Source organism: Drosophila yakuba, chromosome 3L (assembly GCF_016746365.2).
Source record: "Drosophila yakuba strain Tai18E2 chromosome 3L, Prin_Dyak_Tai18E2_2.1, whole genome shotgun sequence".
NCBI classification, from domain to species: domain Eukaryota; kingdom Metazoa; phylum Arthropoda; class Insecta; order Diptera; family Drosophilidae; genus Drosophila; species Drosophila yakuba.
In genome coordinates, this window is record NC_052529.2 from 11,900,119 (window position 1) to 11,924,704 (window position 24,586).

The 24,586-nt window shown below is 48.5% G+C and overlaps 5 protein-coding genes, 1 long non-coding RNA gene and 1 other non-coding gene across 7 annotated transcripts; 3 read left to right on the forward strand and 4 right to left on the reverse strand.

Annotated features, from left to right (window-relative positions):
* Positions 1 to 26: 26 nt before the first annotated feature.
* LOC6533778 (trichohyalin) lies at positions 27 to 3,042 on the reverse strand. Its single transcript, XM_002094445.3, has 2 exons — positions 1,639 to 3,042; positions 27 to 1,515 (listed from the first exon to the last, which is right to left on the reverse strand). The coding sequence occupies exons 1-2, from the start codon at positions 2,967 to 2,969 to the stop codon at positions 60 to 62; spliced, it is 2,787 nt and encodes a 928-aa protein (XP_002094481.1). The 5' UTR covers positions 2,970 to 3,042; the 3' UTR covers positions 27 to 59.
* A 324-nt stretch (positions 3,043 to 3,366) lies between these two features.
* Positions 3,367 to 5,347, forward strand: LOC6533779 (spliceosome-associated protein CWC27 homolog). The gene is made up of 4 exons (XM_002094446.3): positions 3,367 to 4,011; positions 4,273 to 4,656; positions 4,715 to 4,921; positions 4,982 to 5,347. The coding sequence occupies exons 1-4, from the start codon at positions 3,422 to 3,424 to the stop codon at positions 5,307 to 5,309; spliced, it is 1,509 nt and encodes a 502-aa protein (XP_002094482.1). The 5' UTR covers positions 3,367 to 3,421; the 3' UTR covers positions 5,310 to 5,347.
* Positions 5,348 to 5,524: 177 nt separating this feature from the next.
* Positions 5,525 to 8,792, forward strand: LOC6533780 (kinesin-like protein Klp68D). Its single transcript, XM_015194774.2, has 3 exons — positions 5,525 to 5,643; positions 5,800 to 6,563; positions 6,628 to 8,792. The coding sequence occupies exons 2-3, from the start codon at positions 5,899 to 5,901 to the stop codon at positions 8,315 to 8,317; spliced, it is 2,355 nt and encodes a 784-aa protein (XP_015050260.1). The 5' UTR covers positions 5,525 to 5,643; positions 5,800 to 5,898; the 3' UTR covers positions 8,318 to 8,792.
* Positions 8,793 to 8,851: 59 nt separating this feature from the next.
* Positions 8,852 to 10,792, reverse strand: LOC6533781 (2-amino-3-ketobutyrate coenzyme A ligase, mitochondrial). Its single transcript, XM_002094448.4, has 4 exons — positions 10,625 to 10,792; positions 10,063 to 10,259; positions 9,142 to 10,003; positions 8,852 to 9,080 (listed from the first exon to the last, which is right to left on the reverse strand). The coding sequence occupies exons 1-4, from the start codon at positions 10,659 to 10,661 to the stop codon at positions 8,923 to 8,925; spliced, it is 1,254 nt and encodes a 417-aa protein (XP_002094484.1). The 5' UTR covers positions 10,662 to 10,792; the 3' UTR covers positions 8,852 to 8,922.
* A 617-nt stretch (positions 10,793 to 11,409) lies between these two features.
* On the reverse strand, positions 11,410 to 11,481 carry Trnaq-uug. Its single transcript has one exon. It is a non-coding gene; the product is annotated as a tRNA-Gln (tRNA).
* Positions 11,482 to 11,677: 196 nt separating this feature from the next.
* On the reverse strand, positions 11,678 to 24,195 carry LOC6533783 (cubilin homolog). Its single transcript, XM_002094449.3, has 17 exons — positions 23,514 to 24,195; positions 23,074 to 23,180; positions 21,107 to 23,010; positions 20,838 to 21,022; positions 20,457 to 20,782; positions 20,286 to 20,398; positions 19,940 to 20,138; positions 18,554 to 19,871; positions 17,605 to 18,490; positions 17,372 to 17,529; positions 15,538 to 17,318; positions 13,100 to 15,431; positions 12,858 to 13,037; positions 12,661 to 12,802; positions 12,449 to 12,600; positions 12,088 to 12,385; positions 11,678 to 12,025 (listed from the first exon to the last, which is right to left on the reverse strand). Exons 1-17 carry the CDS (start codon positions 24,066 to 24,068, stop codon positions 11,814 to 11,816), a joined length of 10,848 nt encoding a protein of 3,615 aa, XP_002094485.2. The 5' UTR covers positions 24,069 to 24,195; the 3' UTR covers positions 11,678 to 11,813.
* Positions 19,814 to 20,334, forward strand: LOC122319587. The gene is made up of 2 exons (XR_006245191.1): positions 19,814 to 19,892; positions 19,951 to 20,334. It is a non-coding gene; the product is annotated as an uncharacterized LOC122319587 (long non-coding RNA).
* Positions 24,196 to 24,586: the final 391 nt, after the last annotated feature.

A 24,586-nucleotide genomic window follows, 5' to 3' on the forward strand; every position in this document is an offset into this window, starting at 1 on the left:
AAAATTAAGTAAGTAATTTATTTGATTGCTATTACAAAAGCCCTTTACAAAAATGTTATTTATAGTGCGCCAAAAATGTTTCGTCCAGGGTCCAGCCCGTGATCCATTGCCACCTTGGAGTCGTCGTCCAGCCCACCAGCACCGTAGTCGGGATCGTCGAGGGAACTACTGGGCGGCGCGTTGTACATCCTGCGGTAGGAGGCTTCGATATTCTCGTCCAGCATGCGGTCCACAATGTCACTCTGGACCTGTCCCGGTTCTTGGGACATTTTAAGTAGGAGCTCCGCATGACTGGTCGTCATTTGGGGCAGTTGAAGATCGGTGGCTGCTGGAGGATTTCCATTTGACCTTCGCTGGGCGATTTCTGCCGATTCCGCACCCATTTTGCAGATGGCACATCTGCTGCGAAGAATTTGCTTCTTCAGATTGACCAGTGCAATACGATCCTGCGCCACTAGCATTCGTTCGTGGGCCAGCTGGGCCTCCTTTTCGCCGAATTCCTGGCCCCGCTTGGCCATTATCTTAAGCTTGGCCTGGAGCAGCTGGTCCGCCTCCCGAGCCTTCTGCTCGGCTAAGTGTTGGCGACTGGTGGCTAGGCGATAGGCGCCAGTGGCTTGACCAAGTTCGTCCTCCTTGAGATTTAGGGCGTTCTCTTTGTCCAGCAGAAGGCGCTTGCGCTGCTCCATATCGCGTTGCAGCTTGTGGCAGCGGTCCCGCTCCTCATCCGCCCGCCGGATGGCTTCGCGGGCCACCTGCAGCTGGGCCTCTAGCTCGCGGCGATCCCTGTCTGGGTCACCGTGCTCATTGAGCTGTTGTTTTAGTTCCATCTGCTGGCGTTCCACTGTTAGTTGATTGCGCTCCTGCTGGAGATCGCGATGCAGTCGTTCCATCTCCGCAAGCTGCAGGGATTTAAGATCCTCCACACGCTTCTCATCCCGCTGCATTTGCTCGCGATGGAATTCCTTTTCGCGCTCGAAAGCCTTGCGCTCTGCTTCCAAGCTGGACATTCGCTGACGGAGCTGCCAGTTCTCCTCGGCGGAGTCTTTGGACAGACGGCCCAGCTGCAGCTCCAAGGTGCTTACCAGCTCCATCAGGCGGCGCTTCTCGTCGTCGGCCGTCTCCTCGTTCATCTTTAAACGCCGCTCCTGGTCGGCCAGGCGACGTTCGCGCGCCTCCAGCTGCCGTTCCTTTTCCTGGTTGTCACTCATTCCGTCGCGAAGTTCTTGAAGATTGCTGGAGGCCATACGAAGTGTCTCCAGATAATTTCCATGATCCTGCACCGCCGACAACTCCACCAATTTGGCCTGACGAATACCCTCGAGGTCCAGCTCGTGGGATTGACGTAGCTTACGCACCTCATCCTCATGATCCTGCCGCAGGTTAGATAGCTGCTCCACGTAGTCCTCCTTCTGCTTCTCCAGCTTTTCAACGTAGTACTGCCTTAACTCGCTGTTCTCGTCCTTGAGTCGTTTCTCTACAACGGACAAGTGCTCCTCCAGCACTTTAATTTGCTTTCTGGAATAAAAGGATATACATTTACTTAAAAAAAAGCTTCCAACTACATTATTCTTCCTTAAAATATCGATTTAATTTGGGAATAAGACTTTAAAGAAATACCTGCGTCTTGTTAAAACTTACTTATATGAGGAATCGATCATTTCGATCTCCTGCTCATAGTTGACCTTCATGTTGGCCACCAGCTCATCGAGTCGCTGTTTCTCCAGCAGATTGCGCTTGGCATCCATTTCGAGCAGCAGCAAGTGCTCCTGTTCCTGACTGGCCGCCCTGTTGGGCTCCTTCGTTTCCGGTTCCGGTTTCTCCATGGCCGGGGGCGCGTTAACCACTTCCTGGACATGCACAGGCTGCGACATCATCAGCTGAAGGTGCATGTTGATCCGATCTTGCTGCCCTTTTATGTGCTCCTCCATTTGCTGCTGTCGCTGCAGTTGCTGTTGGATTAATGCTTGGAATTTTCTATCCTGATCTTCTTGCCGACGTTGCATCTCCAATAAGGTTCTTTCTTGGCTCTTCATTTGAGCGGCAATCACCAATTGAGCCTCCTGCTGCTGCAAGGCATTGAATTTGTGGTTGCTTTCCAGGTTAAGATTGCTCAGCATGAGGATATTTTGGGTGGCGGCAGTGACGACTGATGGAGCGGGAACGACGGGCATTTCTGCCTCCTGCTCCAAATCGTTCTCATCGGAGTCGGGAAGGCGCAGGATGTCGGCTGTATTCTTTGAAGGACTTCCTCTTGAGGGCTGCGCCTTCGGGGTCTGCGCCTTCGGTGTAATAGGTCGTTGATCCGGCTCCGGCTCCTGCTCCAGACCCAGCCAATCCGCAGTGGTTCCCCGTTTTCTGGAAACGGGAGTGGACATTCCTGACACTGTGGCATTTGTATCCCTGCCAAAAAGACCCAACGGATCAGCATTCATATTAATGGTGGCCGATTGCGCCGAGCTTCTTCTGCCAGTGGAAGTCTTGGGCCTTGCCTGCGAGTTATCCGTGGTGGTGTCCGTGGATTGGCGGGACATTGATGGTTTGCTCGTAGCCGGACGTTTGACGGCATCTCCCGCCAGAATATCATCGAAGATGTTCTTCTTGGGCTCTGCGTTGCTGGTCAGCAGATCATCGAAAAGGCTCCTCTTGGCGCCGCCACTTTTGGGTCGTTTGGGATCGAAGCCCAAGTCATCATCCTCGACAAGATCGTCGTCCAGTGAGATAGAGGGCTTCTGCTTTACAATTCTCGGCGTGCTGGTGGCATTGGGTGCTTTCCTGGCACCAGTTCCCTGGCCTTGCACATCGGCCTCCGTCTCCTCCTGGATCCCAAACAAATCCTCCAGTTTTCCCTTCGGCTTCGCCAATTTCGCTGATTTCTTGTGACCCACACCCGCTGGCGTATCAAAAAAGTTTTCATTATCCAGGCTATTATCGCTGAGCAGTTCCGCCAGTGGATCGTCGTTGAAATTCATTGTGGTTTATAACTAAAACTAAAAAGTAAGTGACTATTTATATGAAAACGATACGGTTGCCTAGTAACGAATATTGTAAATAATTACAGCAACGCAAATAATCGAACAGGATAAAGTTACATTTAATCTTTACTAGGAGAACATCGTATAAAAATGTTTTGGCACTGCAAATTTAAACATTTTTTAAGTACGTTTAGATTCAGTTCTTTATTATTTACTTTTTAAGGAGAGATTGTAACATTTCTGCTTGCATCTTAAATCTTAATGATATCTTAAAATAAAACTATAATCAAACAAGCTTCATATTATAATTTGATATCATATTAAATAGTTATATTTTTAACAAACTTAACGATATTTTTTAAAAAATAAGAGTTCGAGTAATCGGTGGTAAATTCCTAAAAGTAAAGTGCGGTCACACTGCCGCAGCGATTGTTTTGATTTGTGTTAAAATGAGCAATATTTACATCCAGGAACCCCCCACATCGGGCAAGGTCCTTCTTAAGACCACTGTGGGCGACATAGACATCGAGTTGTGGGCACGGGAGTGTCCGAAGGCGTGCCGCAACTTTGTGCAACTCTGCCTAGAGGGCTACTACAAGAACACCGAATTCCACCGGCTGGTGAAGGGCTTTATTGTCCAGGGAGGCGATCCAAATGGCGACGGCACCGGCGGCGAGTCCATCTACGGACAGCCCTTTAAAGATGAGTTTCACTCCCGACTGCGGTACACGCGTCGTGGCCTTGTGGGAATGGCAAACTCTGGAAAGGATGACAACGGCTCCCAGTTCTTCTTTACATTCGCTGCGACGCCGGAACTGCAGAGTAAGAACACGCTCTTCGGGAAGATCACCGGCGACACCATCTACAACATGCTCAAGCTGGAGGAGGGCATTGTTGATCACCAGGAACGACCGTTGCACGCCCATCGCATCGTTTCCACAGAGGTCCTTTCTAACCCATTCGATGACATTGTTCCTCGCGTTCTGGCCCAACCATCCAGGAAGAGCAAAAAGAGCAAGAAGGAGCGACAAGGAGTCAAGTAAGATCTCACTTCTAAATCGGCATAAACCCGACTGGCTCCATTTGACTAGCATTTTTATTATTGGCATATTATAATATAGTGTATTTTTCCATTATTACATTTACACCTTAATGAGCGGAACCAAATTGTTAACATACTACTAAGTGAAAACATTGAATAATTGCCTTGTAAACTGTATAACAATGCGGCGTATCTGCAACGTATTGATTTATTTACCATACATTAGATGCATTGCTAACGCTTTAATATAATCCACAGAAACTTCGGCCTGCTTTCCTTTGGCGAAGAAGCCGAAGGTGATGAGGAGGAGACCAACGTTTATGTTAAACAGAACGCCGGCAAGGCGAAATCCCTGCACGACGTCACGGATGATCCCAAACTGAGCAAGGAGCCCATTCGTGTACCCAAATTAGAAGCGGCCAAAATCGAGGAGCACTTGTCCGACGATTGCCCTGAGGATAGTGTCAAAGAAAAACCCTCCACTGCTAGTTCGGATCTCATCAAAATGAAGTTGTCTAAGAGGTCAAAGAGTGGAGCAGAGAAGAAAGCTCAGCCTGTTGAGGAAAAGACTGATTCTGATGACGACGAGGATGTTTTGTTGACACGGGAGGAGGAACAAAGTCGGAAAGTCTCGGAGGAAAAGTGAGCTATACCTAAATATGTTTTATCATGGTCAAGCCATTAAATTTATGTCATTTAGATCCAAGATTCGTGAGGAAATCGCTTCTCTTAAAAAGCAGTATCAAATGGATAAGCAAAACAAAGACAAGCTACTTAATGGACAAGAGAAAGCAGCAAAATCCTCTGATATCAAGGGATCTAGCGAAAACCATTACATTAACGATTTTATAGAGTCTAAGGAGAAGTACACCGCCAAAGTAAAGCTTCAACCGAAAGGACAGTCAAGGTGGGTTATATTTTATTTCTAAGCAGCTTGTAAAAGATTTAACAAATTTTTAATTTTTAGGGAGGCATTTACACTAAGCTTACTCTCCAAATTCCGAACAAAATTGGACAACTTGAAGCAAAAGTCAAGTTCAGAGGATGGCGAATCGGAACCGAAGGATATAGACGATCGCGCAGTAGAACAGGAAATAATCGGCGACGATTGGTTGTCGCACACCTTAAACTTTAATAGTACGGCTCCGGTCCTGGCTAAGGATGCCAATAAAAAGGGTGACGATTGGTACGATGCCTACGATCCACGAAATCCCCTAAATAAACGTAAACGAGGCGAAACTGGCTCTAGCAAATCAAGTTCGGGAAAATCGAAAAGCAGTAAACGTGACTTGTAAAACAAAAAAACACAAAAATAAACAAATGTTTTAACCTATATTATTGTATTTGTACTCACTGAAATTACTTTTAGCCAAACTCGTTGATAAATTAGTGTTTACTAACTACATTAATGTACAATTACTTAAACAAATTTATATATTTAAACATTTATCTACCATTTAGAAATGCGCGGTATTGAATTGGTAGTACCGTACTTTCCAGTGGGTCGCTCCTTTTGGTGGCGCACAGTTGGTAGGCCTGGGCACACTGCTCGTTTGAGCCAGACAAAGTTAACCGCAGCTGAGACAAAAAGGCGAATTCAAGGTGAAGTAATTGGCTTGAAAATAACAGGTAATAGCAGTCGATTGCCAAATCGGTTTGCCCGTTTGCTGAAGTGCCTAAATAGCTTCAAACTGTGCGTGCAAATCGGGCACAGAAGTGCCTAAGACAGAAGGTTGCGTCAGGAGGGAATTATTGATTTTATTCATTTGTTTTCGGTCGCCACAGCTACTCGACTTTTTTTGAGGGGGAGCTGCCTGAGTCACCACGCACAAAAGAGCACAGCAGCATATACCACGGACTTTGGGGAGCTCCGGATATTTGGAGATGAGTGCCAAGAGCAGGAGACCCGGAACCGGCGGCAGCCAGACGCCCAACGAGTGCGTCCAAGTGGTGGTGCGATGCAGGCCCATGAGCAACAGAGAACGCTCGGAAAGATCGCCGGAGGTGGTCAACGTGTATCCGAATAGGGGCGTTGTGGAGCTGCAGAATGTGGTCGATGGCAACAAGGAGCAGCGCAAGGTTTTCACCTACGATGCCGCCTATGATGCGAGTGCAACGCAGACGACGCTCTACCATGAGGTGGTCTTTCCGCTGGTCAGTTCCGTATTGGAGGGATTCAATGGATGTATATTTGCTTATGGACAAACGGGCACCGGCAAAACGTTCACCATGGAGGGAGTGCGCGGAAATGACGAACTGATGGGCATCATACCGCGCACCTTCGAACAGATCTGGCTGCACATCAATCGCACCGAGAATTTCCAGTTTCTGGTCGATGTTTCCTATCTGGAGATCTATATGGAGGAGCTGCGCGATCTGCTGAAGCCCAACTCCAAGCACTTGGAGGTGCGGGAACGGGGATCGGGCGTTTATGTGCCCAATCTGCACGCCATTAACTGCAAGAGTGTCGAAGACATGATCAAAGTGATGCAGGTGGGCAACAAGAACCGCACCGTGGGATTCACCAACATGAATGAGCATAGTTCCAGGTAAGTGTCTAACGTTAACAAAAGGGATTCCGAGACTTTAGATAAGCCATTAATGTACTTACAGATCCCACGCCATTTTCATGATCAAAATCGAGATGTGCGATACGGAAACCAACACCATCAAAGTGGGCAAACTGAATCTCATCGATTTGGCGGGCAGCGAGCGGCAGTCCAAGACAGGAGCATCAGCGGAGCGCCTAAAGGAAGCCAGCAAGATTAACCTGGCACTTTCTTCGCTGGGCAACGTGATCTCCGCCCTGGCCGAAAGTTCGCCACACGTTCCGTATCGCGACTCAAAGCTGACCCGATTGTTGCAGGATTCGCTGGGTGGCAATTCCAAGACCATTATGATTGCCAACATTGGACCATCCAACTACAATTATAACGAAACGCTGACCACGCTGCGGTACGCCTCACGAGCCAAGTCCATCCAGAATCAGCCGATCAAGAATGAGGATCCACAGGACGCCAAGTTGAAGGAGTACCAAGAGGAAATCGAGCGACTCAAGCGGCTGATAGGTCCGCAACAGCAGCAACGCACTGAAAAGCAGGTCACGGCCAAGAAGCAGCGCGTCAAGAAGCCCAAAAAGGAGCCCGTATCTAAGGAGATGTCGGACTCTCTGCAGATTTCAACGATTGAGCAGCCGGCGGAGGATGACAGCGATGGAGAGGGTGCCGAGTCCGAGTCGGATAAGGAAAACGAGGCCGAGGTGGCCAAGTCCAACGAGGAACTGGAACGGGAGCGCGTTGAGAACACCAAACTGGCGGCCAAATTGGCAGAATTGGAGGGTCAACTTGTTCGCGGCGGAAAAAACCTGCTGGACACGTACAGCGAGCGTCAGATTGAGCTGGAGAAGAAGCTGGTGGAAATCGCTGAGCGCAAGAAGCGCGAAATTGAGATCCAGCAGCAGCTTGAACTGCAGGAGGAGACCACTCTAGAAATTCGCGAACGGAACGTATCACTTGAACAAGAGGTGGAGCTTAAAAAGCGCAAGCTCTCGAAGTGCTACGCCAAATATTTGGCTCTCCAGCAGGAACTCAACGATTGCAAGTCCGATCACAACCAGGATCTTAGGGAACTCGAGATGGCGCAGAACGAGCTGGTTAAGGAACTAAAACGCCAGCTCTTAATCATCGACAACTTTGTGCCCATCGAGGTAAAGCAGCGCCTGTACACGCAGGCCAAGTATGACGAGGAGCAGGAGGAATGGAAATTTTCCTCGATGTCGCTGCCCACGCCTCCTGGTGGTGATGGCAAGTTCAGCAGCAAGCGACCGGTGTCGCATCCTCAGCGCAGAAGGCCCACCTCCGAGTATGCCCTGCAAGAAGCCAAATCGAATTCACCGAGCTCTCTACGCTTCAAGAGCGAGAACATCGTGAACTATGAGTTGGAGATGCCGTGTCGCACCACCCAGGAGTACCGTACGCCCAAAGTGTCCGCCTCGCTTCAGGCAGTGCTCGCCCAAGCCATGCAAACGGGCGGAGATGATATCGACATCGTGGATTCGCATACAAACTCACTGCGCAGCCGTCTAGAGAACATTATTAATGCGAATGCCAATGGAGGAGCTGGTTCTGGTGCTGGCGCTGCTGTGGGTAGCTCTATTCCCAATGCTCGCAACATTAAGTCGAGCCGGGGACTGCCAAGTGCCGCCTCAAATCTGGACTCTAACCGCCGTCCGCCCACGGGCCGTCTGCCGGCAAAGAAGCCAGCTTCGGCGTATCCCAAAGCACGCGGCCTGGTCAACAAATAATCACAAACGATTTTAATCGAATTGAATTGCATCTAACCATTATCGTGCAAACACAACACTAACCAAAGTATTTCATAGTCATCGCAATACGTACACCTCGGTACTCTTAGCCCAATCTACTCACATTTCACGCTTTGTAAAAGTTTCCTTTTCGTTTGAGCCATTTTAAGCACTGGCACTAGAACTATGAAGACTTAATGCCATATGCTTTGAGTGACTTGGCCAGCCGACCCCACACTTCCTTAATTATTTTTATGTTTATTTGTTACTCGAATTGTATAATTGTTATTGATTTAATTGCGAACATACGTAAGTTTTGTGCTCGAATAAGTGCAATACTTCTTTTATCGTGCAATCTAAGCTTAAGTTCAAACCAACTGCAGCAGTCTATTATTTAATTAGTAAATGATTTTTATTTAATACTATGTACCAAATAAAGCAACTCCGTAAACACAAGAAAAACTATTAAAATGTACAAAAACCTTTACTTCCCTTTAAACCGTATTCCAAATGTGATGGGTGAGTAGTACAAAGTTTATAGATAAATGCAGTTTCGTTTAATATAAATGCAATATTAAATACTGGACGCAGTTTGATTTACATTTTTACAGAATTACTTTCAGAGAGCGACCGACTTCAATGAATGCATTAATGGCCCGATCGATTTCAGCTTCCGTGTGGGCAGCGGAGATTTGAACACGGATGCGTGCCTTTCCTTGGGGAACCACCGGATAGCTGAATCCGATAACGTAGATGCCACGGGCTGAAATTTATGATTGGTTTATTACAGAATAGATAAAGGAATTATTCAGTTTTCAACTCACTTAGCATCTCATCGGCGAACTTAGAAGCCAGCCGAGCGTCGCCCAGCATAACAGGGCAGATGGGATGGTTCTCGCCGGCAATGGTGAATCCAGCCTTGGTCATGGCCAGCCTAAAGCGCTGCGTGTTGCTCTGGACGCGCTGGGTGAGCTCGCTGGATTGTAGGAGCATGTCCATCACCTTCAGGCCAACGGCCACCACGGCTGGCGGCAGGGTGTTGGAGAACAGATACGGCCGTGATTTCTGGCGCAGGAACGAGATTAGCTCGGTGGGTCCCGTGGTGTATCCACCGGAAGCACCACCCAGTGCCTTGCCCAGGGTCGAGTTTATGATGTCCACCTCACCCATGACATTGTCGTACTCCTCCGTACCCCGTCCGGTGGCGCCAAAGAAGCCCGTAGCATGGCACTCGTCCACGAAGACCAGCGCATTGTATTTCTTGGCCAGCTCAACGATGCGGGCCAGTGGTGCGATGTTTCCATCCATGGAAAACACACCATCGGTGGCGATCAGCTTGAGCCGAGCATCGCTTGCCTTCAGCTGCTCCTCCAAGTTACCCAAGTCCCGGTGCTTGTAGCGCTGTTTCTTGGCCTTGCACAAACGGATACCGTCGATGATCGATGCGTGATTTAGTTCGTCGGAAAACACCGCATCCTCCGGCGTGAGGATGGCCTCAAAGATGCCGGCATTGGCGTCAAAGCAGGAGGCATACAGAATGGTATCCTCGCGTCCGTGGAACTGGGCTATCTTCTTTTCCAGCTGTTTGTGTATATCCTGCGTACCGCAAATGAAGCGCACTGAGCTCAGACCAGCGCCATACTGCTCCAGCAGCTTCTGGCTATGCTCCACGATCTCCGGATTGTTCTGTGGGTCAAAGGAAGCCAGTAGGTGGACATAAGTAGGTTACTATTCAGTTTACTTACCGCCAGTCCCAGATAGTTGTTGGCGCAAAAGTTGAGTATCTTTTTATCGCTGCCCTGCACTGTTATCTGAGTGCTCTGCGAAGATGTGATGATTCGCTCCGCCTTGAAGGTGCCCGCCTCCTTAATCCCGGCCAGCTGGCTGCCCAAGATCTCCCTCAATTGAGCCTGAGCCGCTGCGCTGTAGTGGCGCCCACCCACTGAAATATATAATCCTGTTTATTTGGCTAAATGCAAAAAGCTAAAAACCCTTTACAAATACATAACAGAATTTGTCATATTTTTAAGATACAATTCTATATGCATTCAAAGAGAATTTGTCAATTATTTACACTATAATCGTGCCTTTTTAAAATATATACATATAAATATATAAGAAATATTCAAGGTGTGTAGAAAAAGAAATGCACATGTTTCAACGCATAAAGTGGAAATATTTCTTATTATTTTGGTTATCTATAAATCGGTTTCTTAGGGTTAAATATGAATGCTTTATTTGTTGATTTGTAAAATTTAGAAATAACCATATGGAATGACACTTGCTATATACGCAATACTGGCTTACCTCCGCGAAAGAGCAGCGATTTTGAGAAAATAGACATATTGCCACTGCTTTTTCCTATAGATTTCTATTCGCGAATATGTATTTCTGGCTGGCTGGTGTCCAGATCCGCTCGACGACTCGCTCTTGACTAAAAAATAAAGCAACCAGCCGACGTGGACACACTAGTTTCCATCTAGTCTCCCTAGTTGGGGGCTCGAACTGCAAGCAGCTGATTTTTGTTGTTCACTTATAAATAGTAAATGTGTATGTCTACATATAATTTATGCCGCCCTCACTGGCAAATACATACCGGCTGTCTTTTATTCAACTTAATTGATTTAATTCACTTTCACTCTGGTTGTCATGGCGGCCATTTAAGTAGCATAAACAGAATGAGATACTTGGGCACAAATGTATCTGAAATTGCAAATTGCTGCGAAGGTCAAAAGCTCTGCTTAAATTTAAGTCGAATCCAATTCAAAGATTATCTGCTGAACGTGAGCGAAGCTGATAGTGCAATCTTTTATAAATGCACTTAACAAATTATATATAAAAAAACCTATAATAGTTTAATACTTTCTTAGTATAACAAATTATTGTAATTATTATTTTTAAATTTTAGAGCGAACAATCCTTGAAGTATTATAAAGTATTTAAAGTAAATTTACCATTTAAATGCCATAGTTGGTGACGAGCTTCCCTAGGAAGTGCATATGCACTTATAATAACATAAAATTCTAATTTAATAATATTATAATACCTTCAAATATATAATAAATAATTCAAAATAAAATAGAGAAGATATTAGGTTCTACCGAGATTTGAACTCGGATCGCTGGATTCAAAGTCCAGAGTGCTAACCATTACACCATAGAACCTCTAAAAATACACCGTCAAAATAGGCTTATAAAAACCTAAAATTAAAATGTATTAAACAAAAATTGTTTAAGATCTTTAAACATTTGTTATCAGTATAATGTAATCTGAAACGGGCCAGGGTCAATATAATTAGAATCGAAGCAATGAAGTGTCAGCAATGCGTTGATGAACGTATGGTTAATAAAACAGATTAAATAATTACATATATTTGAATTTATTTTCTTGAATAGTGTTTTATTCACAAGCGCAGCAGTAATACTTCGATGATTGCATTTATTGAAATAAATTACTTGTAACCTGTTTTCCAGGATAGTAAAGTATCTAAAAGACTTTAGCCAATTTCGATAATATCCATCTTAAATCCTAATCCATCGAAGTTTTGACTTTTTTTAGCAACTATAATAATGTTATTTTTGGCTATGGTAAGCATATCTGGAATTCTTGATCCACACAATGTTTTCACAAGACTTTGGTCGTCAACAACGTTGTCATAAAATCGCACATTATCCAGATCGCAATTGGTCTCCGAGCCCATGTTGAATTCTACGAGGCACACCATTATAGTAGTACTCAAATATTAATCAATGAATTATGAATTATCTAACCTGGAAAGGCGAATCGCAGACTGGCGCCAGGTGGTACGGATATTTTCCAGGTGCAGAGTGAGCTGTTGCGGCCCTCGTAGGAGGGATTCTCCAGATAACTGCCCACCGATCCACCAACAGCTAGATCACCACCACATCCGCTGGGAAACTGGTTGCTGGTGGAGTAGTAGAACAACTTGAGGGAGGATACTCTACGGCTTTCGAGCCGCAGCTCGTTGGTAGATGTAATCCTAGCTTTGGTTTCCCATTGGGTGTCCGAAGTGGTGAAAACGGTCTTGTTCGATTGCAGATCGGTTACCTGTGCGGATATGAAGTGTATTTATCATTATTTGATTTAAAGTAGTAAACACTGCAAGCTTACCACAAAAGAGTTATTATCGAAACTCTCGAACAGCACAGTCATTACGTAGAGCGTTATGCTGTAACCCTTTGGAACTCGGATATAATCCGTGCAGTTGGATAGAGAGTTGGCTTCAATCACCTGACTCAGCGCCGTGAAGTTTCGATTGCACTCTGTAAGCCAAATATTCGAAATCGCTATGTGAACCAATAACTATCAAAATATATATTTACTTGGCTTTCGGCGTATGATAACTTCAAATCCTTGCGATTCCTCGAGTCCGTCGCTGTGGAAAGCTAGTTGTAAGTTGGCTTCGTTGACTTCTTCAACCAACGTGAAGCTTTTGTCGTGTTGTCCGCAATAAGATCTAGAGAACTGTAAAAAGATGCTGTAATAATATGTAATAATATTAATATATGTTTTATATTACATATGGTTTGGACACTTTGATGTAGTCCGTGCATTGCCCAGTCCGCTGAGATATTTCCTTGAGGCTAAGCTTCCGGAAATCTAATTCCACATCTCCCTTATGCTTAATTGTCCAGAGGCATTGAATACTTCCCTCGTGGTCCCTCGTCCTGTTGTCGTACTGCACACCCACCGTAATAGTCTGTCGAAGAAGCAAAAAGGGTATTAATAAGGTTCTTCATACCCGTGGGTATATCATCCTACCTCATTCAACCCCATGTCGTACTCCGCTTGTCCGCAAACAGTGCGCTCCATCTGCAGGATTAGCTCAAAGCTGATGTTCTTCTGAGACCGTGTGGTATTCGCACTCAGCTTGAGGGACATGTCCGCATAGGAACTAAACACCTTTGTGCTTTCCGAGGCCTTACTGCCATTTGTATACCCATAGTACCTACCAAGACTCTCGCCCTCGACCAGTTCGCTGTCGTGGATTTCCAAGTAGCTGCACCTACGGCAGGCGACATCGTTTAGCTGCAGCTTGCGCACCTCCAGAGAAATGCGGTAATCCGGCGGAGCGCTGGCCTGGAAGTAGCACAACAGTGGGTCGGTGGCATTGATCGTGTATTGCCGCATCAAGCTCATGCGTGGCACCTCCAGGTCCAGGGCCACATGCTCGTTGCAGTTGGGTGTGAAGCGCACGGTGGCCAGGAAGCCGCGGTGACTGTTGGAGCTGTCCGTGGACAGGGCGATGAGCGCTTCGTTGCTGTTCACCATGATGGTGGCCGGATTGGTCAGATTGCCGCACAGGAGATCCGTTCTCTGCTCCTTGCTGGCCACATGGCCGCGATAGATGGCCAGACTGTCGAAGGCACACTGCCTGTTGGACTCCATATCAAAGTACTTGAACTCTATGACGACGGCATGCTGCGGCGGCGCAGTAACTCGCCATTCGCATTTGGTATTGTGAGCATATGCAGCAGCATCCTCATCCTGCGGCGGCCGCAAAGTAAATGGTTTGCTGTGATTGCCACCGCATTGAATGAGTTGGTACTGCAGCTCGAACCAACGCGTCAGTGTAGAGATATAATGCAGGCGCAGCCAACCATTGCCTTTCACCTCGAAGGCGGGACAGAGCCTGCCAATGCTCTCCTCCACATCGCCATCGCCGCGACGATAGGCCTCGAAGTAGGAACCGGTGCAGACATACGATGCCCATGAGCTTCTGGTCCTCGCACTGACCACCACTTGGTGGTTGTCGGTCGCCAGGAATGTGTAGCTGCAATTGAACTGCTGTCCGCGGTATGCCGACCCACTGGGACTGGCCAGGGTTTGCATCTCTGTCCCGGCCAGCAGTACGGCATCGCAGCTGGGGAATACCTGGAAACTGAAACCATCGCCCGTTATATTCGAGTTCGTACGGAATATCACACGCATCCGGAAGGATGGCACCAGTATATCGCTAGCTGCTTGCCTGCCGCACAGGCTGGTCACCTCAACAAACTCTTTGGTCGTCCGATCGTAACGCTCCACGGTCAAGCGATCGACGGAGCAGTTGGGTGAGGTCACAATGAAGATGCGTTCGGGAAAATGTAGCCTCAGGGATAGGCCAGCGCTGGTAACAAACTCCCATATGCGTTCGGTGCTCTTCAGGTAGTTCTCGCTATTAATCGTCACCAGTGGCGAAGGTCGTTGGTCAATGCGAACCGCATTGCCGGTGGAGATGGCTTTCCGTGCTTGCAGGATGAACCTACTTCGCTGAGGGAATCGACTCTCCGAATGGTAGAGTATCGTGGAGAAGGAACGCTCCAGCAGTGTGCTATTCATGTCCATGCCCCGGCATAGGCGACCCACCTCCGACTGTCCGCTGAAGATCACAATGTACTCCCGATCGCAACGGTCCGTTAGGGTTACATTGCCCTCCAGCACATAGCCGATGCTGTCGCTCAGCGTCCAAAGACACTCAATTTCACCGTAGGCATCATTCAACTGAGTTAACACATCCGGAGACTCAATGGTCACGCCCTCAGCTGCCTGCATCCGTCCGCCGCAATTGTGTCGACGGTATGTGGCCCGGAATCGTCGTAATTTGACGTTTGCGCTATTCAGAAGGGTTAGACGTCCAGCTGTGGTGACCAGGGAGACATAATAGTTGGTGACATTAGCGTACAGCAACTTGACTGGAAGATTCGAACTGTCGTCTCTGAACGAAATGGCTGGGCCGCCGGCTGTTTGGAATAGATACTCCTCCACCTTGAAGGTGAGCGTTGCACTGGCAGTGCCCACAAATTGAATGCTGCAATGATAGCCAGGCAGCCGAAGGAGACTTTGGATGGAAATTGATCCCGCTTCCTGATCTCCGATATTCGGCGGACAGACTGTTGGCTCACTGGAGCTGTAGCGGGCTCTCAACGGAGTGGCACTTAAGTCCAACTGATTGGTCATCACAACGACGAGCATAAAGTTGTCTGTGGACTCAATAATTCCACTGCCATTGTAGCCACCGATCCGGAATGCGGTGATCTTGGAGAGCGAGTTGGCGTCGTTGTAGAAGGAGAAGTGCGACGTACTGGCCAACCGTGCAATTTGTCTGAAGGTTCTGAAAGAAGTTATCAATACTTATATATTATCAATACTATACTTATGCAAATAGTTCGAAAAAGGTTTGTTAAGGTATTATGGATATATGCCAACAATTTCCTTACCGGCCAGTGTCGTTTCGTGTGACGACGCGAATATTATCCAGATTGAGAAGATGGAGGCGTACCCGTTGACCCTTCGGCACATTGATCCTCAAGCGGCAGAATCTCAGCCAGACTGTCTGCGGCATTGGCAGTATTACGATGTCCCCTTCAGCTCCATTTATTTCCCTTGAGCAGGTTCCCGCGAAGCGCTCGTATCTCAACTTGAAACCCCGATATGTGTTCACATTTTGGATTGCCACGAAGCGAATGGTCGCCGCATTGGTGTTTAGGGTGACGACAGGGTGTGTTCTTATACTGCCATCCAGCACCAATATCTTATGAGTTCGGTCCGCATAGTCAACAACTTCCAGGCGATCACTGGTGCCGAATGAGGCTGTTCCATTTGCAAGATGTTCGTAGGGCAAGTGGATATCGGTGATGTTCAAACGAATAAACGAGTTCTGCGGCAGGAGAATGCTGTACTCGCACACCGACGGCTTGGGATAACCACCCAAATGGGGATAGTTCTCCGAGCTGATGAACCCAGACGAAGCACTGAACCGACCACCACAGGTGCTCAGTGACAGGTTCAGGCGAAAAGCGCCAGTGGGCTCATTGAGCTCCGATTGATAGTGGACGAGTAGCAGGTTGCCAGTTGAGCGGATCGTGTTCTGCGGCTTGCGACAGGTGCGGAGCAAGAGGCGGGCCAGTTTGGTGGCACCATCGAACAGCTCCACATTCTCCTGGTCGCAGTGGCGGACACTCAACTCGAAGTGCTCATCAAAATTGACGGCGATGGTCTCACCCGGCGGCGCCATGACCAACCACGTGCATTCCGCATGCGGATGCGGCAGATACGGATATCCCGGCGACGTAATCGTATAGTTAGGTGCCAGCTGGGTCAACTTAATCTCGCCATTGCACTCATTGAACTCTCGGTATGTGAGTGTCCATAGACAAAGACCATTAATTCCGGAACTGCCGATATGGTACTTGATGTAGGCATGCGAGCTGCTTGTCCGGAAGTGAAAATTTCTGATGCCCGGTTGGTTGCCAAACCTGCTGTGACCAAGCAAAGGTGCATGTTCATCCAAACCATCGTAGATCAGACCGTATGCCTCACAGACGGCTGCTGGCGGCAAAGCTTCGTAATCAATGGTTATGTCTATTTTTCGTCCTGATCGGACGTCGATGTGCCAGGCACACTCATCGGCCAAGTTGTCCGGCGGAATGGTGCCAACGATACCCGTCATATTGGCGCCACAGACAGTGCGTAGCTTTGTCTGGAATCCAGTGCCGTTGACGGACATATCACTATGGAACTGTAATCTCAGGTGTGGCGTTCCGTGAACTGGGCCCACCAGTGGCGCCTTGCAACTACGCAGCACGTTGGTCCATCGGCTGAGGTCATGTGAACTCTGAATATTTAGATAATCGGCGGTACAGCCGGCATAGTCCTCGAGATCCACATTAATTGCATAGGCATATATATGATGTGAAGGGTACTCCGACTTTATCGTCCATTCGCAATTCAGATTTGCTGCGTAACCATGCGGATATCCCGGCGAACTTAACTCGGTCTCGGCCAGGTGCCTTAACGTAAGTTCCTGGGTACAATTCTTGTTGGTGGAGCTGAGGTTACCTACGACCAAATTGCTGTGCAGCACGTTCCACTTTAGGCGAAACTGACTCAGCTCCACATTATCAGTCTGCAAGTAGACCACATTGCTGCTGGAGGTAAACCGCCATGGACTGGCGCGTACAACGACCTCCAAAGCGTTATCATCATAGCCATCGAAGAGCTGAAAGGGCAGTGTGAGGGGGCAAGCATTTATCCAGTATAATCCGCACTTACCAAAAGGCCTGAAACATATTCATTAAAGTGCAAAGCAATAACCATTTCGCGCTCCGTAAAAATGCGCCAGGAGAAGGGTTGACTTTCGCCCCTGGCGAAGAGCAGCGGAGGAGACTCGATGGTTCCATTGGTGTCCCTTGTGAGTTCGTTGTTGTGCACTGCAAGTGGTTGCAACAAGAGGGATTCAATCGATTTCTGTGCTCCGCGTTGTTGGTGATCAAGTTATAACATACCGTAAGTCCAGCGGAAACGGAAACCGCCAGCGGTGTTGCCTGGCCTGCTGCGGAACTTGATCCATAGCTGAGATTGGACCACCAAGGGAGTCGCCGGTAGCTTCTTATCGCAGTAGAGGCCCAGCAGTGGACCCTGGACACTGGAGCGTATCTCTAGGAAGTCATCATTGCAGTGCTCGGAGTGAACAATGTCCATGGCCTCGAAGGTGACCTCCAAAGCATTTCCCGGTCGTGCCTCGATGGACCACACGCACTCAATGTTGGCCGGATAGCTGTCCGGGAAATTGGGTGAACTAAGGCTGCCGCGGGCTGATGTGATATTGCCGCCACATGAGTTCTCAAACGTGCTGAACTGCGCCTGCAGCCTTATGCCGTGGGTCAGGATACGCACATTGTTGGCGGGCACAATAAGACTGGCCGGATGATCCCGACACATCTGGTACAGTAGAACCTGGTCGTCGTCATTGAGCAGCTGCAGGCCCTCCGTACAATTTTGCAAGGCGCCAAGGCGGCAGTTGGGACACTCAAGCTGATTAATGTTTAGGCTTAGTTTGCTGCCCTCCGGGGCGGAAAGCAGCCAGCTGCAGTCCTCGTCTAGGCGGGATTGCAAGTAGCCCTCGCCAGTGGAGAGCGGTCCACCACACTGGCGCTCGAAATGCATGATGAACCGTCCCCAGGTTCCGGCCTGAGCCTTGAAGCGGACACGCAGCTTTTGTCCGTGCACTATGCGGATCATTGGCGAGTCCTCGCCGCAGGTTCTCTCCAGGAATATCTCCTTGTTGTCCGGTTCCAGTTTCGATAGCTCGACAAAGCTAAGCGCGCAGTTGGCCGAATCCGTAAGGTTAAATTGCTCGAAATGCGGTCTAATGCCATACCCATTCGTTACCTGAAGGATTGGAAAAATTATTAGATTTTCAATCCCAAAATGAATGCCAAATGAATGACGTACCTCTACAGTCCATACGCACTCAACGTTGGATGAGTAATTGGCGACGTTGGTGCTGTCCTGGCTGTTGTGGAATCCGGGTGTGGTCAGCATACCGCTACTGGCGGATATATATCCACCACAACTGGCTGGCACCTGGACAAAGGTGGCCGTAAAGTACTTTCTAGACGGTATGGAGCTGCTCACAAAGCGAATCACTAACTCATTTCCTGGCGAGAGAAAGGTTTGCGTCTCCGTCTCCTCGTGACAACTTCGATACAATTCCACTGAGGAGTTGAAGCCACTGGGTGCGGATACGGAGAGGCTAGATTCTGCATCGTGGCACTCCATCTGCGTGGCCTCAAAGTAGACTTCATGAAGTTGGAGACGCACCTGCCTGCCCTCTGATGCCGTAATGACCCAAACACAGTCCATGTCCACGCTGTAGGGCGCCTTTGGCGATTCAAACTTTCCGCCTGCTTCCCGTAAGTGCTCTCCACATCCTATACGCCGGTACTCCGCCCGGAAGCCTTGGCTCTGCACCGACGAATCGCTTTTGAAGCGAAGGAGCATGCGATTTCCGGCGGAGGTGATGGGGTCCAAGCCATCGTTGCTGCAGAGATGCTTCTCGCTGAGCACTTGGTCGTCCTGCATGTCTATAACGGACACGTAGTCATGGGGACAGCCTTCGAAAAATTGCTCCACTGACAGGTGGGAGAATACGAGCTCCAGGTGATTCTTCCGTCCACCAGCTCGAATATCCCACTCGCAGTCTTGGTTTGGCGAATAGTCGTCCGGGAAATTGGGCGATTCAATGGCACCCTGCAGCTGCTCCAGCCGAACTCGACAATTGGTCTCGTAGTTCAGCACGAAGTCGGTGCCGTCAGGTGCATCATGGCCAACATCGTAACGGACAAGGATGCGATTTCCGGTCGACTGCAGCGGTTGGGCAATGGACCCATTGCATCGCAGCACCATTGGACTGCTGGCGGTGGTGGGTCCATCGTATAAGGCCAGTTGCCCACTACATATACGGTTGTCATTGCTCTCGAGCTGCACGTTAACGCTGGATCCCTCGGCGACGATGATCTGCCAGTCGCAAGCAAGGATACCGCGATTTCCCGCCAATAAATGCGGAGAATGGATGGTGCCCGTGGATGAGCTCAGTTTGCCGCCGCATCCGGCACCGATCTGCTGCCAGCTTAAAAGGAATCCCTTCTTCTCAACGGAGTCATCCGACTGGAACTTAAGGTGCAGCACATTTCCAAATGAGGGAAGCCTGCTCGGAATTTCAGTACCGCAATAGCGTCCAATTAGCGGAGAATCCTCAGAATCGCCATTCCTGAAATGCAAATCGAAAATCGTATGGTGCTGCATACGTACGCCATATGTACCTTTGTATCAGATTACCTAATTTCCAGCCAGTCGGTCCAGCATGAAGGGGACATGAACGATGGCTCCAGCGTGAAATTGTGCACCACTAACTCAATGCGGTGGCCAAAGGGTGCTTTGATAATCCACTCGCATGTTTGGGACTCCCCATAGTTCTTGGGCCAGTTTGGTGTTTTGATGTAGCCAAAGCGACCAGTGAAGGTTCCTCCGCAGCTCTCTATCGTAAATTCAATCAAAAGAAGCTCCTAAATCATTGTCTTGTGCTTGTATAAAAGTGTAGGTACATAGAAAGATCTATTAGGGTAAGCTACCTCCCATTACATATTGCAAATAGTACATAGTAAGAGTAAATAGCATTTCCTACCTTGCGGGGCAATGTCGAACTGAATTAAATAATGTGCAAGTCCTCTGAATTGTGAGAACATGTTTATGGTCAGAAGATCTCCATCAAACACATCTTCCACTCCTCCAATATAACTGCAATAATAATAATATTCTTATAAGCTCTTAATAGGTCCGTATTTTTGGTACCTACCTATTTATCAATGTTGCTGGATCTGTGCTGTTATCATATACGGATATACTTCCGTCTGAACCCATTGGGCGTATAGAGATTGTTTTCCTTCCGGGGAATTCTATAAACCACTGACAAAATGTAGACCGAACTCTCTGTAAAACTCTTTTGCCGGGTACGTTAAGGAACCCGCCGCACCGATCAAGAACAAAACGGTACTCAAGTCGCATTCCACGACCACCACCGGACCCGTGGAAGACCAGACTAGCCCGATTGGTGTGTGACAACAGGACAAGGTTATCCGTTGATTTTACAATATGCCGCTTTTGACCCATCGCTAAATACGCCTACAAGATACAAGCGTGAAAAAAAAGGTTTAAATTGATTGATATCTCTACTTGCGTCCAAATAAGATGTATCATTTCCATTATTGGCAGTGCCCAGCGATAGATCAGTGATTTGGATGCGAACAGCCGAATCCAGTGGCCCGGTGAAGTTGTAGGTGCAGGTGATGTCATCAGGATATGGACCCGGATAGTTGGGTGTACTGATTACCCCCGAAAAGGTATCAAAGCTACCAGTACACACTGGAAAATAATGATATTAGATACTATCTAAGTTGTAAACAATTCACCCTGAATATGAAAGCTCATAGTCTTCAAATGCCTTACCTCTTGTGTAGGTGAAATCAAAACTTTTCCTCAGGTCCACGCCACTCAAGGTGTATTTATAGCGCACTAGAATCACATTTCCAGTGGATATAATCGGCTCCAGTTCACTCTCCTCATGATCTCCGCAGATGCGTCGCATGAGCGGCGAGTCAGTTGTCCTTCCGTCAAAGATCTCGATATTCAGAGAGCTACAACGCAACGAACTCACAAGATCAATACGATGGATTATCAGCTTAACTTGCGTCTCTCGTGGCTGTTCAATTAGATACAGGCACACCTCGAAGTCCATGTAAACAGAGGTGTGGCCACGCGGCTCCGTGAACACTCCACCGCAGCCGGGCTGGGCCTCCACCACTTCGTAGTGCATCTGAAAGGAGCTATCCGAACGTATGGGGTCCGTGTGAAAGTCCAGGCGCAGGCTATTTGAGGAGCTATACAGTGTCGCCGGCTGCAGAGATTGACAGGCGCGCAGCAGCTGGCGATCCCAGTCGTAAACGATGAGCGAATCCTGGGTGCAGTTCACGGCAGATGCTGCGCTGCTGCCCAGCGTAATGTCGTAGAACCGAAGGAGCAGCCGGTAGCCAAATGGCGCCGTCAGATACCAGCGGCAGTCGAGTTCCGGTCGGGCCTGACCGGGATAGCCCGGAGATCGCAGCACGCCGGACTCCGTCGTTTCCAGATTAAAAGTTTCGCCGCAGGAGAAGGGCAACGAATTCCAGATGACATGGAAGCCCTTGCCTTGCGTCTCGTTGTCGGAGCGGAACCAGAAGAATACCTGCTCCTGGGTGGTGATGACACTGCCGTTTGTCATGGGCAAACGGGAGCCACAGAAGCGACCAATCAAGCGGGAGCTTAGAGAGTTGCCATCGTGCAGCTGCAGAAAATCGGCGCTGCAGTCGACACTGTCCTGCAGTTGGAACTGGGTGAAGGTCAGGTTGAGCACCATGCTCCGATTTGTGCGTATGATAAACGGGCAGCGCTCGTCGGCCTGGTAATCGCCATCAGATGTGTTGGGTGGATAATGCAGCTGGCCCGAAGGTCCACGTATCGTGGCTCCGCAAAAGAATCGCGGATGGGAGCAGATGGTGCCGGTGTACCCGAGTGGGCAAACGCATTGGTACTTGGCATCCGGCAACAGGCGGCATGTACCACCATTTAGGCATGGACTCGGGTGGCACACATCCGACGAGCTGCACACTGCGCCGGTATAGCCAGGCTGGCATATGCACGTGGTGCCCCTTCCGCTTTGGATGCAGGTGCCGTTGTTCTGGCAAGGATGCTGATCGCAGGGCAATCGACTGGAGTCCGCGGTGCAGCCATCGGCACCATAGCCATGTCCAAAGCTGCCCAAGGGGCAAGTGCACACCACCATGTCGGATACGTACTCGCACTTGGCCAGCGGATGGCAGATGCCCTCATTGTTGCACGAATTGGAATCCGAGGCGGTGCATGTTCGTCCGTCGCCCGTCCAACCGGGTGGACATCGGCCGCAGCGATGTGAGCCCTCAGTGTTGGTGCACGTCACCCGTGGCTGGAGGCTACAGCCGCCATTATCCTCGCCGGCACATTCGTCAATGTCGCGACAGAAGCGCCCATCGCCCGTGTATCCCGGTGGACAGGGTGCGCATCGAAAACTACCCGGCAGATTGATGCATTCAGCGTGGCAAGGATTCACGCGCGGCTCACACTCATCAACGTCGCGGGCGCATGCACTCGGACTGGCGGTGGTCACATTGGCATCCATCCAAGTCCATCCCTGATCGCAGATGCACACATAGCCAGCAGAATTGGCCGCCTGAATGCAGGTGCCATGCTGGCCGCAGAGCTCCCGGGAACCGCCGAGCAGACATGTGTTGTGACGGAGGCGACAGTTGGTGCCAGTGAATCCGTTGCGGCAACGGCACCTAAAACGGTCATTTGGAGCTACACATTTCATTTGCTGGACTTGGAACATCTCGCCAACTTACCGGTAACTTCCAGGCATGTTTATGCACTGCCCGTTGTTCTGACACTCATTGCGATATGTCGCGGACAAGACGAAGCACTCGTCTACGTCGTCCTCGCAAGTTGCGCCCTAAGTATAATAATATAAGCATAATATAATAATATAGATATAATTGGGAAAACACTTTCAATGCAGTAAGAATCCAATGAACTTTTAATTTAGAACTGTAGGTATTCCCAAAAATCTTAAATTCAAAGTAAAAGTGTGATTCGAACTGTTCTTTCATATTTCAAGCTATGTCTAAGTAAATTGTTTAACAGTTACTTTAGGTGAGTTTTAATATAAAAAATTCAGTGGTATTGCTCTTAATTGTGGTTAGGCCAGCGAATTTCCAATCATATAAGTTTTTTCCATGTGAAAATACGCCCCTTGATCTCGTGAGAGACGCCCCCGCTTACTCACTTCCCAGCCCGCGGGGCAATCGCACTGGAATCCCTTGTAGGCATCGTGGCAGGTTCCGCCGTGCTTGCAAGGATTGGATAGGCACTCGTTTCTGTTCAGGTTTCCGGAGAGGGTCTGCAGGATTCCCCTGACGCGTTCCACGCGCTGCAATTGCCGCCGCAGGAGACGTTGATTGAGCCCACTTCTTCTTGTGGTGTTTCTTGCATTGAAGACACGTCGCTGTAACCTCGTCATCTTACGCTCTGTATCCTGGAACATGTCCTTAACGGTCTCCAGCAAGATGGGCTCCCTTCGAGCCGCCTGGAGATCCGCTATAATCCTTTGGCGCCGCCGGAGCACCGTCATTATGTCCACATCGTTGATAGTCACGGTGGCGGCTTCACCCATCAATCGCAAGGTAACATTCCGATCCCAAGCCGGTTCGAGAAGAAGATTATCGTTCCATTGCCTCACGAGATGGGCACGCGGCTCTAGATTGTCCCGAGATGAAATCGCGGAGCGGAATTGCAAGCACAACACTAGTAAGAAGGAACATTTTAGTGACCTACTGAGCATTTTTCCTCATAATTTTTCTGTGTCACAAGTTCACAATAAACGGTAGAGCTTAAGAACTGCACTTCAACATATAATGGGTTCAAGTTTACTCGATTTGATCCACTCTACAGGCGATATTCACGAAAACTGGCACTAGGCAGACTGAAGCCTCGCATTTTATACTACCAAAAAGTGGGCGTCTACGAACATCACATTTCAGAACATTACTCGCAGCCGAGGGTGTACTAGATTAGTTTTACAATCCAAGTCGATCTATCTGGCCGCTCATGCGACGCTCTGTCAAAAACTTGTTATAAAGGTCTCTATTTGAGTAATTTTCAAACTCAAAAGTGAGTTGAGGTCAGATTAGATTGGTACCAAACGAATTTGTCAACTAGCTGAGTATGGAAATCGAATGTATTATGCTTAAAAGTCTCTTGACTTAAACCGATTCGCCACTTGAGTATCAAACTCTTTTAAAGTTTCTTTATAAGTTAAAAAACTAACCTGATTACTTAACTCTATTTCAAATATACAGT